The 13,407-nt window shown below is 36.3% G+C and overlaps 1 protein-coding gene across 1 annotated transcript in view; it reads right to left on the reverse strand.

The window, feature by feature from the left end:
* The window catches only part of LOC107744709 (oxysterol-binding protein-related protein 3-like), a 61,787-nt gene that overhangs the window by 1,943 nt on the left and 46,437 nt on the right, over positions 1 to 13,407 (reverse strand). The window contains exons 9-18 of the mRNA XM_016558526.1: positions 12,853 to 12,945; positions 12,325 to 12,484; positions 10,018 to 10,148; positions 8,567 to 8,704; positions 7,716 to 7,809; positions 7,243 to 7,487; positions 4,199 to 4,336; positions 4,047 to 4,110; positions 3,870 to 3,948; positions 715 to 859 (exon numbers count right to left, since the gene is read on the reverse strand). Coding sequence (XP_016414012.1) covers positions 715 to 859; positions 3,870 to 3,948; positions 4,047 to 4,110; positions 4,199 to 4,336; positions 7,243 to 7,487; positions 7,716 to 7,809; positions 8,567 to 8,704; positions 10,018 to 10,148; positions 12,325 to 12,484; positions 12,853 to 12,945 — 1,287 coding nt within the window. The remainder of the gene's footprint in view (positions 1 to 714; positions 860 to 3,869; positions 3,949 to 4,046; positions 4,111 to 4,198; positions 4,337 to 7,242; positions 7,488 to 7,715; positions 7,810 to 8,566; positions 8,705 to 10,017; positions 10,149 to 12,324; positions 12,485 to 12,852; positions 12,946 to 13,407) is intronic.

The following is a 13,407-nucleotide window of genomic DNA, read 5'->3' on the forward strand; positions in this document are numbered from 1 at the left end:
GAACTAACTACCATAGTTAGCTAACGATGCTTTTGGGAAACGCACCCCTGACTGGTACTAGTGAATGTGCATTTACAGTAGACACACACTCACACTTTCCTCTCACCTTCAGCTTTGGAGATCACTATGAATGGAATAAAGTGACGTCATGTATTCACAACATTCTGAGTGGGCAGCGCTGGATCGAGCACTACGGAGAAATCTCCATCAAAAACTCCAACAGTGAAAAATGCCAGTGTAAAGTCACCTTCATCAAGGTCAGCTCCCTGTGCTTTTTGTCCATTTTGAGAAAACACTTTCTGAAATGTTTTATTTTCTGCTATACTTAAAGCAGCACTATGTAACTTTTGGCGCTCTAGCGGTTAATAAACAGAACTGCACACATCCCGCGGAAGAACATTCTATGCGGAGCTACTTCTCTAAGTTTATGTCTATGGCGATTCACGCAGGTATGTGTTACTCCGCAGCGGTGACGGCCCGACCAGGCTACAATAGTCCAAATATAAGTACTTATTATAAGTGTACCGTAGTGATTCGGAATAAGACAAAAACGCGGTTTGGAAGATGAATTCATGATGTACTCGCTCATTATATACATTTTGCAAACAACACAGAACACAGAAAAAGTTACATAGTGCTGCTTTAAGTATAGCAGAAAATAAAACATTTCAGAAAGTGTTTTCTCAAAATGGACAAAAAGCACAGGGAGCTGACCTTGATGAAGGTGACTTTACACTGGCATTTTTCACTGTTGGAGTTTTTGATGGAGATTTCGCCGTAGTGCTCGATCCAGCGCTGCCCACTCAGAATGTTGTGAATACATGATGTCACTTTATTCCATTCATAGTGATCTCCAAAGCTGAAGGTGAGAGGAAAGTGTGAGTGTGTGTCTACTGTAAATGCACATTCACTAGTACCAGTCAGGGGTGCGTTTCCCAAAAGCATCGTTAGCTAACTATGGTAGTTAGTTCCGTTGAAATCTATTGGTAACGACGGAACTTGCGACCATAGTTGCTTTTGGAAAACGCAGCCCAGGCCGATATTTTGTCATTCTGAGATTACTGGATGATAACCATGCTAGGTTATCTGATTAACAGAAGGCTTAGTTATTAGTGTTAGTTAACTTCTGTACGTCTATAAATTAAGCAATTTTTTTTAAATAGTGGATTTTAAGTAAACAATAGCAGCAATTTTTTTTATGTATCATTAGCCAAAATATATTGTATTTATATTTAAGGTATTTACGCTACTGTTCAAAAGTTTTGGGTCAGTAAAATTGTTTTTAAAAGAAACTTTTATTCAGCAAAGATGCATTTAAAAATTAAAATAAAGGTGTTTACATTGTTACACCTAAAAACACGAACTTTCTATCAAAAAAAAAAAAAAACCTAAAGGAAACCAGTTTCCACAAAAATATTAAGCAGCACAACTGTTTTCAATATTGACGATGATAATCAGAAATGTTTCTTGAGCAGCAAATCAGCATATTAGAATGATTTCTGAAGGATCATGTGACACTGAAGACTGGAGTAATGATGCTGAAAATTCAGCTCTACCAACACAGGAATAAATTCCATTTTTAAAATATATTAAAATAGAAAAAGGTATTTTAAATTGTAATACTATTTCACAGCATTACTGTATTTAATACATATTTTTGATCAAATTCCAGCTTTGGTGACTTGCTTTAAGTATGTTTCTGGCCTAACCCTGAAAGGGTGATCAGGACCCCCAGCCCAGAATATTTGAATTAATAACCAGCTGACTGTACATTTTCCTCTTATATGGCTACTTGTAAATAAATAATTGGGAATGAAATATTGATTTGAGTGAACTTATTTTATTATATGAGAAAGAAGATATCTTGGAATGATACGAGAGACATGAAACTGGCACATCTATTTAAGAAATCAGATCCCTGGGACAACAAATGTCAATTATACAGTTCAGAAGTCATTATGCAAAGGTTATTAGAACTCAGAATGTCATAATCGACCAATCAGAATGAAGTATTCCAGAGAGCCGTGAAATATTTCAGCTTTATCGTGCACATCATCAGCTGCCCTACTCTAGATAATGGCACCATTTACTGAAAAATCCATTTAGTCTCCACTAATATTCATTTTATGGTATTTACTGTTCAGACCCCAAGTACTTGTTACAGACAAATTTCCAAAACAAAACGATAGTAAATCACCAAAACTATAATGTTTTATAACTTTAAATTATAAGCTGAGTTTGGTGGAGGACACTGAGCTCCATTCAAAGAATCACAGGATCTGTAAAACCAGTAGAACAGTGAAAGAGCCGCAACCCACTCGGCACAGACAGTCTGTCATCATATGTCATTACAATGTGTGCTGCTGAGTCACTGACAACTTCAACACCTCGCTGACCCAGTCTGCTGTTTCCAGGAAAGATAACAGCTCCATTGCTTAGGGTGAACAAGGACACTGACAACATCAACCACAGCTGCTGCTATAATTTGGACGGTGCCATCATTCAAGATACCATTTACCCAGACTACAATCTGTTCTCACCTCTAAGGTCTAGCCAAAGACTCCAAAGCACCATCAATACATCAGGTTACTGTTTCTGACACGTAACATGTATTTAGAACTGTCAATTACTTATTAAATCAAAAACATTTCAAAATGTAACATTTAAAATGCACATTTTACTAATTACAACACTCAACACTTGTTTTACTGCACCCTTAATGTATGTAAACATACTTTTTAATATTTTAATCCTACATACTACTGGTCACAAATGTGCAACAGACCAGTGGCTCAACCTTTTTGACTCCAAGGACCTCCATTGTCCACAACAATATTCAAGGCCCCATGATCTTTCCAGTTGTTTGTGATTTACTGGATACGGATATGGATATTTAAAAATATTTGTACTCATTTTCTAACAAATAAAATATTATAGAGTTGGACATAACTAGAAATATTTATGTTGATTTTCATTCAGTATATTCATTCACACTTAAGTTTTAAATTGTAAAGTTTTTTCGATTTACATGACTTTCCCAGGTCTAGAAATCACACTTTTAAAATTAAGCTTCCTCATATATTCAGATTTTTCAACACAGTTACTGAGGGGGTGAATTAATATGCCAGGACTCTCCTGTGAAAGAGATTTTGGCCCCACTTTATATTAAGTGGCCTTAACTACTATGTACTTACATCAAAAATTAAGTACAATGTACTTATTGTGTTCATATTGTATTGCAAAACACTTTTGCTGCTATTAAGGTGGGATACGGGTAAGGTTAGGGACAGGTTTGTTGGTATGGGTAGGTTTAAGGGTGGGTTAAGGTGTAAGGGATGGGTCAACTGTGTAATTATAAATGTAATTACAGAAATTAATTACAGATGTAATTACATGCAGGTATTTTTAAAATATAAGTACAATGTAAAAACATGTATGTACACAATAAGTGCATTGTACCAAATTATTAATTTAAATGTAAGTACATAGTTGTTAAGGCCACTTAATATAAAGCGGGTCCGAGATTTTTAATCTCAGAGAGATTATTCTGGTTAAATAAAGGTTAAATAAAATATATAAGAAATAACATTTATATAATTTAATATTTGTTTTGTCGTATTATAAATAATTTTAAGTCATCCCCCCTTAAGGGCTTATTAATTAATTAATAAGTTATCTTTAGAGTTGTATAATTAAATGTATATTTAAATTAATTTGCCTTCTGGTTCATAAATTCCACTGCAGTAGTTATATTTTGCAGTAAAAACAATGAGCCTTAGTGCTTGAAATGGATAACACCTGAGACACGGCTGGAGCCAAAAACTGCAGACTGGCCTGTGTGTGAATTTAATAAACAGACAAAATCTTACCCAGGGAGAACCACGTGTGTAGTTCCAACAGATACAATCTCCATGGACTTTCCCCAAAACTTATTCCTCCACCTCATGTCTAAAATCAGCCACATATAACACACTCAGCTTCATATCTGCAGACATTAGCTGATTTGTACTGACACAGTAAGCCTGGTATTATTAGTGTGACGTTACCTTGCCAAAAGATGAAGTTTTTAGATTCGGCATGACATGCAGAAATGGGGGGGTGATGGCTGACCTGGAGGATGAAAGCAGAGCAGCTGTGAGAGCTGTACACACACATTCACATATCTGCTCACAATTACAGCTTACAGAGAGCGTCCTACCTGCTCCGCCACAAAACAAAAGCCTTTGTCTGGACGATCACACTCGTAGGTCTCACCCAACACTGGATTAAAGGGTTTTCCTCCTGCTCTGTAGTAACTGGAAGCATAGCCGGACACAGCAAATGTAGCGATGTACACCTACAAACAGAACACAGCACATTTAGTTAGTTTTGTATGTTGCCCATTTCATGATACTCCTTATTAAAGGGATAGTGAGTTCACCCAAAAATGAAAATCTGCTGAAAATGTACTCAGCCTCAGGCCATCCAAGATGTACAGTAAATGAATTTGTTTCCACATCGGAACAGATTTGGTTAAATTTAGCATTACATCACTTGCTCACCAATGGATCCTCTGCAGTGAATGGGTGCCGTCAGAATGAGAGTCCAAACAACTGAAAAAAAACATCACAATAATCCACAAGTAATCCACACGACTCCAGTCCATCGACTAACATCTTGTGAAGTGAAAAACTGTTTGTAAGAAACAAATCCATCATTAAGGCTATTTAACTTTAAAACGTCACTTCTGGCCAAAATACGAGTCCACAATCCATAATAAAGCTTCCTCCAGTGAAAAATGTCCATCCCCTGTTGTTCTCTCACATCAGAATCCACAAACATATTTGTTTAGGACTGTTTTTGCTTGTAAGCAGTGCTTGATCCCTGCATATTCCTCTCCGGATTTAGATTAGATGATTGGAGAAAGCAATATTATGGATAGAGGACTTGTATTTTAGCCGGAAGCAACATTTTGAATTTAAAAACGTCTTAATGATCAATTCGCTTTACAAGACGTTAGTCATGTGGATTACTTGTGAATTATTGTGATGTTTTTATCAGCTGTTTGGACTCTCATTCTGACGGCACCCATTCACTGCAGAGGATCCACTGGTGAGCAAGTGATTTAATGCTAAATTTCTCCAAATCTGTTCTGATGAAGAAACAAACTCATCTACATTTTGAACTGCCTGAGGGTGAATACATTTTAATTTTTTACGTGAACTGTTACTTTAAGGCTCTGTTGAAATGACTTTGTTACTGATCTGTCTGGCATGTGAAGCTGAATTCACAACCCATTTTATTTACATAATCTGGCATGAAACAAAATATTCAGCAAAACTTATAGTCTGGACTTGTATTTATCTATAGGGAATTGATTGGATTATGAAAAGTGTTTTAGACCTTAATATTACTTTGCATTTGATTGTGGAGGACGAGTCCTCTTCTGAAACGCCTCCAGCACCCGGGAGGCTTTTCGACAGGCATATGAAAGCTGAAAGTCAAGGTCACCCACGAGAGCATCTCAAAATATCCCAATGGTTACGTTACTTTTTCAAACCTGTCATTATTTGCTATTATTGCTGTAACCTTTCTTATATTCATCTTACCTGGCAATAAATTACTGTGATGACCAAGGAGCTCTAGTTCACCTTCATTTCCATTCAGTACCAGAAATGTTCTTTAGTCAATCAACTGAGAAAAAATGTGGCCTACGTGACATCAGCTTATATTGAAAATCATTTCAGAGGTGGAGAAATGTATTTTATTTGACTGAAGACAATTCCTTCTATGAAATAACAAGCAGTGATGAATGGTGCCCAACAAGACCAAGAATGTGCATTAAGTGAACAGATCAATTTTGATAGTTTGACTTTAAATTCCAGCTGTCTTTGTCTCTTGTGATTAAACTTCATCAGGTAGCATATTGAAAAGCCACGAAGCTACTGATCTAGACACTAGTGCAATGTAAATTCAAAAGCCGAAGCTATTATTTAAACTTAGAGAAAGGATTGCTTTTTTTTCCTCCAGAGACTAAGAGAGTAACAATGATGGGTACTCAGAGTGTCACTGGATACAGTAGAGTGCAGCTGACTAACCTAGACACTAGTGCAATGTAAATTCAAAAGCCGAAGCTATTATTTAAACTTAGAGAGAGGATTGCTTTTTTTCTCCAGAGACTAAGAGAGTAACAATGATGGGTACTCAGAGTGTCACTGGATACAGTAGAGTGCAGCTGACTAAAGCACATTTCCAAGCAGGGAGAATGATTTCTGAACATTAATCATGCACTCATGAGTAACAGTGGATCCCATGATGATCAGCCTGGATCAGACAGGCTTTCAAAAGAATCACTCTACTCCTAGACAATCACATCAGGCTAATAAAGTCTAATGCATCGTGACATCATAAGTCAGACTATGGATGTGTGTGTGTCTGTGAATTGTACAATATAAATAGCAAACAATATAATATACAATGTCATGATAATATACCATTAATATAATAATACTGTAATAAGGTATATTATTGTAACATAATAATAACTGTTATAAAATGCCAACTTGAAGTCAGAATATGAAAGTGTGAATATCACAATATTAACAGTAAGCAATATGCAATACTCAAATTATATATAATCATATAAAAATAAATAGTTTTGATATAATATAGTATTAAAATATCTTATTATACATAATTTGGTATTTCTTTAATATTATATTATTGTAACATAATAGGGATTTAAATTGAACATGACAATATTATTAGAATATTATTATGCAATAAGGATATATTTCTCTAATTTCTTCACTTTCATGTGATATTCTAAGGAAGTGCATTTAAACCTGAGACCATTTATTTCACATAAAGAAATAGTTATGAATTTCTGTTTTGGCCCTATTAGACAGTAGTTTTTATGCTTGCATTATGCTTTTTATGCAGATCTTGAGCTCTCATCTCTTCCTCAGTGATGTTTTGTTACATTAGCTTTGTATGGACACGCAAATGTGAACATAAAGCGAAATCAGAACGCTTTGCATTCACAAATGGCAGTCAGAATGCCTCTTGAGAATTCATATTTGCACCAAAAATGTGCAAAAACACATTTCTTGGCATTTCTAGCATTGACTATTCGCATTTCTTTTTATTTGAATGTGCACAATGACTGTGATTAGCTCAAATAGTAATGCAAGTTTATGCATGTTTGATAATATGCATAAACATATGCAAATAGGTTTGTGCAATTTTGTGACCTCTCCCTACCATGCGCTCAAACGGGTCCTGTGTGTGTGCAGCCTTGTCCAGCAGTTCGCTGTACTCCAGTTCCTCACACAGTCTCTGCAGAGTGTTGAGCGGCTCGTTGAGTTGAACAGGCATGGCTACTTTAGACAAGTCCTTCCCAATGTTGTTCTTCAGGATGGTCCACAGGCTGATGTTGCTGGTATTGGGACTGGGGGAGGGAAGACAAGACCGCCGCTGTTCTTGAGAACCACCGTTCTCTACACAGCCTAAAAAGGAAAAACGCTTGCGGATCAATTCCAGCAATGTCTCTGGAAGTTTTAGTTCAGGCTTGTTAAAATTGCTTGACAGTGCTTTTTCCGAACACACCTAATCCCTCATCCAGCTATAAAACAGCTGTCAAATGTAGACCGTAAGAGATTCTCACTGGATCTTTGAAATAACAATGGAATGACAGCAAAATATCAATGACTTGAGGAAAAATGTGGCATACCCACCTGTATTGAGTCTGTCATTCTCTACCTCGTTGCTGAAGTTATCCATAGACACGTTGTCACTGATGTCACTGATATATGAGTCATCTTCCGAAGGCTAGCAGGAAACCACACATCATCATTACAGGTGTTTGGCTCTCTGACAATATACATGTATCATAGCTAGTCTACTGACCATCTAACAACTGGAAATCATCTCCGTATGGATCTCTCTGCACCCTCTAATAAACCACATTATCAAAACCGTAAAGATAGAGCAGATTTCATTGTCCATCCCTCAAATGGAGAAGATGAAGAACGTTTTTCGGGGTACAAATTCACACAGAAGCCTAATTCTGCATGAGGTATATTTAGAGAGAAGCAATTATCTCAATTTTCATATTACGTCTGCTACAGGAGACGCTTAAGCAGGTCGGCCTCAATGTGAGGCAGAAAGGCAGAAATGAAGTTAGAGTGAGAAAGCAGGGATGGCAGGCAGGCTGGTTCCTCTAGCTGTGGAATGTCATCCGTAGCACTTATTACATGCTTAATATAATTAGTCCCTTCCTCTGTCTCCTAATAGGGTGTTCGGTTCAGTGTCTGCCTGAGGTGAAGGAGAGAGCAGAGGCAGTTCAGAGGCAGTAAATCTATTGGATGATTTGGCAGAGCTAGGCGAAATGTGTCAGTCCGTGAAGCAGTTTAAAACCCCTGACACTATACTATAGCCTACTATAGCCAAACTCTGTTCTACATGGATACTTCCAGGGTACGACTCATTTTGGTCACTTTTGGTGCCCAGCGAATGACACGCGCATGCGATGACATTTTGAGCAGTACATTTATGGGACTGAAAAAAAAGGGGATTTCATTCTCACCTCATTTTCTGAAGAGCTAGCTGACAGCAGCACTTCCTGCGCATCAAAGAACTCCGATAGAGACTCTGTAATGGAAGCTCTGCTCTCATTAGACGCCTGGTGAACAAGAGGACGGGAACCATCACTGGAGTCTTGCTTCTGTATGAAGAAAAGTCATGGTTTCAAGTCACATAGAGCCAAATGGGTGAACATCACAAAGAAAAAATGTGGATCATACTTGAACCCAAAATAAAAAAGAAAATTATATTATATTACATTACTAATATAATTAATTCTATAATTATATATAATGCCTATTTTTTGAACCATTCAATTTTTTTCAATATTTTCATGACAATTAAGCACACTATCCTCCAAACTTCTCATTACTGTTACATGCAAAAAAGTCCAGTCACATTGTTTTTTAGGGTTAAAATGAGCATAAATGAACCCTCCTACTGCATTCGATTCAGCTTTAACCCAGAAGAACCTTGCAAATGGGTTAAGAATATCAAAGTACACATGATAAAAATGTTATACATTTTTGTAAATAGATTTTTAAGACAAAAAGGAAAGACAGTTGGCAGAGCTTTGCAGGCTAATTAGCGTAAAAGCATTATGTTGACTAGAATGTCAATAAGGGAAGTTGGTTATTGATGAAGCAATTCCACAGGAACATATCACTGATAGCATGTGAAGCGTGGGTGCTGTATATGGTTGTTAGTGTGCGTGCAAGTAGGTTTGGGGGTAAACTATCCAGAGACATGATTAACTGGCACTAGTTTGTCTGACTCAGCCTCTCTATAGAGTATGTGTGTATTCAATTAGCATAAATCAACTTAAGCCTTGGGTTTTATCCCGAGTAGACTTGTGCCTGTATTCGGTAAAGCGATATATCACGGTAATGAATATGCACGATATTGCTATTGTGGGCACTTCTAAATACCGTGAATAATTATATATTACAAATTATTCAGAATTTGAATTTCAAACCGATTTCCCTGCAGTTCTAACAGATAACAGATGTTAGTTTGGCGTTTATTATTAGAAGTGCTAGAGTGGGGGTCTGCTTCACAATAACGTGACTCACTGAGGAAAATGAGTCATAATTTAGTGTTACAGCACTCGATTTAGCACAGACTGTTTTTAGCATGTACAAATTGTTGCTGGGAGGGTCAACGCTATTGTTCACAAGATTCATTAGAAGCTCGACATACTCCTTATACTACAATAGCACTTCCACAGGTAATCCTCTGCACTTTTTTAGAAAGCACATCTAAATATTGTCTTATACTTTGGTCATTTAATGAATTGATATAAGAGCTTCATGTTTACATAAGCACCAAACAAGAGCTCTGCTTGCATGCAATGTTTTAAAGAGATATTTAGGCAATAAACTGAACAATTGTTAGTAAGCAGTGCTGAGCTTCAGGAAATGCACAGAGAGGAAATGAGTGTGTTTGTGAGCATACAGCAGCTAGGGTATTCTTCAGTCCCAGGAGCTGGGCCGAGGGGGCAGGACAAGACTCGTGCTCCAGCATCTGTTTAAGTCTCTCTTTCTCTGTCGTCAACATGCACAGGGCTGATTTCATGGTTGTATGAACTGGAAACAAAAACATAAAAAAAGAGTTAAGCATCATTTCAGGAATATATAAGGACAAATCATTTAAGGATCTGGTTTTGATTCTCATGCATGATTTATTAAAACATGATTTATGAAACACAATCTGCTTGTTATTAAAGGGAGTATACATATTCATGCAATGCCTAATAATCTCTGAGTCATATGTCAGGAAGAACAATTTTTATTTTAGTCTCCACTTTCATTATAGCAGTAGTGTGAAGGCGCTTTCACATGGCTTGCATCAGGGCAAGTTTCATATGCTACTTTGGCCTCCTAAAACCTGCTGCAGATGCAGATCATAAGGGTGATTTTAAATTGTTGCTATGATAGCAAGGAAACAGGAAGTGTGCGCAGTAAACAGTGAAAACATGTACTTGAGCTTAGAACAGAAAAAAGGTTGATATTACTTAGATCCTTGCAGGAAAAAAACATTTGCTGAACATGGTTTCACCAAAGTTAACTACTTCTCATATTTTTCGTACCTAAACTAAAACCTAAATGTTTTATCAGGGTACATAAAAATGTTTTAGTTTATTAAGTTCCTTTTTTTGAGTAAAAAAATAAATACAATAAATAGATATGCTATTTGGGAAATATTATATATACACTACAGTTCAAAAGTTTAGGGTTTAGGCAATTATTTTTGAAAGAAATTAATACATTTATTCAGCAAGGATGCATTAAACTGATCACAGTAAAGGATGCATTAAAGTGTCAGTAAAGACTTAAACTGTTACCAAATATTTCAAATAAATGCTGTTCTTTTGAACATTCGATTCATCAAAGAATCCTGACCGTTTCCATTTATATTATTAAGCAGCACAACTGTTTTCAACATAGATAAAAATAAGAAATGTTTCTTGAGCACCAAATTATATTTGCATGAATATTATTTACATAAGCATATTAGAATGATTTCTGAAGGATCATGTGACACTGAAGATTTGAGTAATGGCTGCTTTGCCATAACAGGAATACATTACATTTTAACATATACTAAAATAGCAAACAGTTATTTTAAATTGTAATAATATATCATAATATTATTGTTTTCATGCATTTCTGAGCAAATAAATGCAGTCTTGGTGAGCACTGGAGACTTGTTTTAAATGAAAAAGTTCAATTTTATAAAAATTTAATTATAAATCACATGATTTAAGGTGTTTACTTTGACTCAATAAAGAGAGACTGTGAGGTATTCAAGATCTTTTCATAGAGTTTGACAGTTTTAGTAACTCACTGTACACTGAGAAACTCAGACACTGTAAAGAAGGTAAACGTTTTAGTTTTTATGTAGTTTAGTGTAGATTTCATCACTAAACAAAACTACACATTCATTTAAAGCTGTGTATCATGTGTCTTGTATTAGCAGGGATATTTCTCTCAAGCCTTAATCAGCAACTTTTGAAACAACATTACAGAAGCACCAGTAATAAACAGATATACTGTACTATACATTAAAGGTTTGATTATTTGCATGTCACTGATGTTGCCTAATTTACAATGGCCAACCACCTGCAGTAAATAGTGGATTTTCCATTTCAATTCACACTAGGTTTGTAGGTCTGGAGCCACCAAATCCTTTGAATGTATATCAAAAGACTATAATTTGCATGAAATGCTGTGCTGGTATCACTACCACTTATAACTAGCTTAATCAGCTAGATATACTACATTTGGTCATCAGTATTCACTAGAAATACCACAGTAATCCATAATGTAGAACAGCACCAAACCAGCAAAACATTACAGGAACTAGCATGGAAACTCATGCTGTTCTAAGTGTTTTAGTATTTTATTCTTGCTGGTCAGCTTACCTAGAGAGGTTTTGATATAGTCCAATCAAACCTTTTGACCTGTACTAAGGGACCAGCTGGGTAATTTCTCTGACAATGAGATACTGATTTTCACACTCCTCATGAAGATAAAGTGCAAAAAACCATTTGCAATCAACATCTGTCACATTCTCCCGAGTTTTAGCTCTTCCCTCAGCAATTTCCTCCTGATGACATGTATTTTATATGCAAATAAGACATTCTGAACCAAAAATGTAGGATTTAGGGGAGAATGATGAGGTATCATTTGTCACATAGGATAAATGGTGCATTATTCTAGTCATACATCACTAAAAGTAGTTTTCTGTAGCAGAACTCACGGTTGTTTGCGACACGGCAGAAGTCTTCCTGCAGTTTAGATACGTCTATAGGCGATTCTAGAATTTCATGGTAAGTCTTCTCATTGGTCAGGTCTACTGAAGAAAGGTTGGGATTGGATGCATGGAGACGGACAGAGCCTGCTGAGATACAGCTCGGAACCTTAAAAATATTAGGAGAAAATACCAGGTCAACAGTCAGTGATGGTGCTATTCATTTTGGCAAGAGATAAATGGCCTGGGGAAAACATGATAGGAACTTTCTCTTGCATGCAGTAATACTAATGGTCCTTTGTGTAATACTTAAGGGACTATAAAACGAGGCGACTATCATTGTCATCACACTATTCATGCATGTAATACATCAGCAAATCAGCTCTATAAAACATTACATTAACATTAAAAATGCATAGCTCTCTAGTAATTTGAAGTATTCATGGAGTGATTAATAACTGCCTTGTGAGCTACACAAAGCCTTTTTAAAGGTGGTTTTATGTTTTAATATCTGCAAGTAGAAGGGTCACGGATCACCTGCAGGGTTGTTTTGTTGTCTTTCCCGTAATTCTTGGGACGCCATTTTCTGGGATGTCTCTTCTCTTTTTTTGGGCTGTCGTACGTTGAGGCCTATACAAAATGAAAGATACTGAAACTCTGTATTTATTTTTCTTCTTTTTTTTAAGTCCTATCATTCCCCTAATACATACTGAAAACATTTTATTAATCCACTAAATAGATTCTTTGTACATATGCACAATACACTGAACAAAATTATAAACGCAACACTTTTGTTTTTGCCCCCATTTTTCATGAGCTGAACTCAAAGATTTAAGACTTTTTCTATGTACACAAAAGGCCTATTTCTCTCAAATATTGTTCACAAATCTGTCTAAATCTGTGTTAGTGAGCACTTCTCCTTTGCCAAGATAATCCATCCACCTCACAGGTGAGGCATATCAAGATGCTGATTAGACAGAATGATTATTGCACAGGTGTGCCTTAGGCTGACCACAATAAAAGGCCACTCTAAAATGTGCAGTTCCCTTTCGATACTTCACTCGTACTGCGTCTTGCTTAAGACGCATATGG

Source organism: Sinocyclocheilus rhinocerous, unplaced genomic scaffold (assembly GCF_001515625.1).
Source record: "Sinocyclocheilus rhinocerous isolate Xijiao unplaced genomic scaffold, SAMN03320098_v1.1 scaffold498, whole genome shotgun sequence".
Taxonomy (NCBI): Eukaryota; Metazoa; Chordata; class Actinopteri; order Cypriniformes; family Cyprinidae; genus Sinocyclocheilus; species Sinocyclocheilus rhinocerous.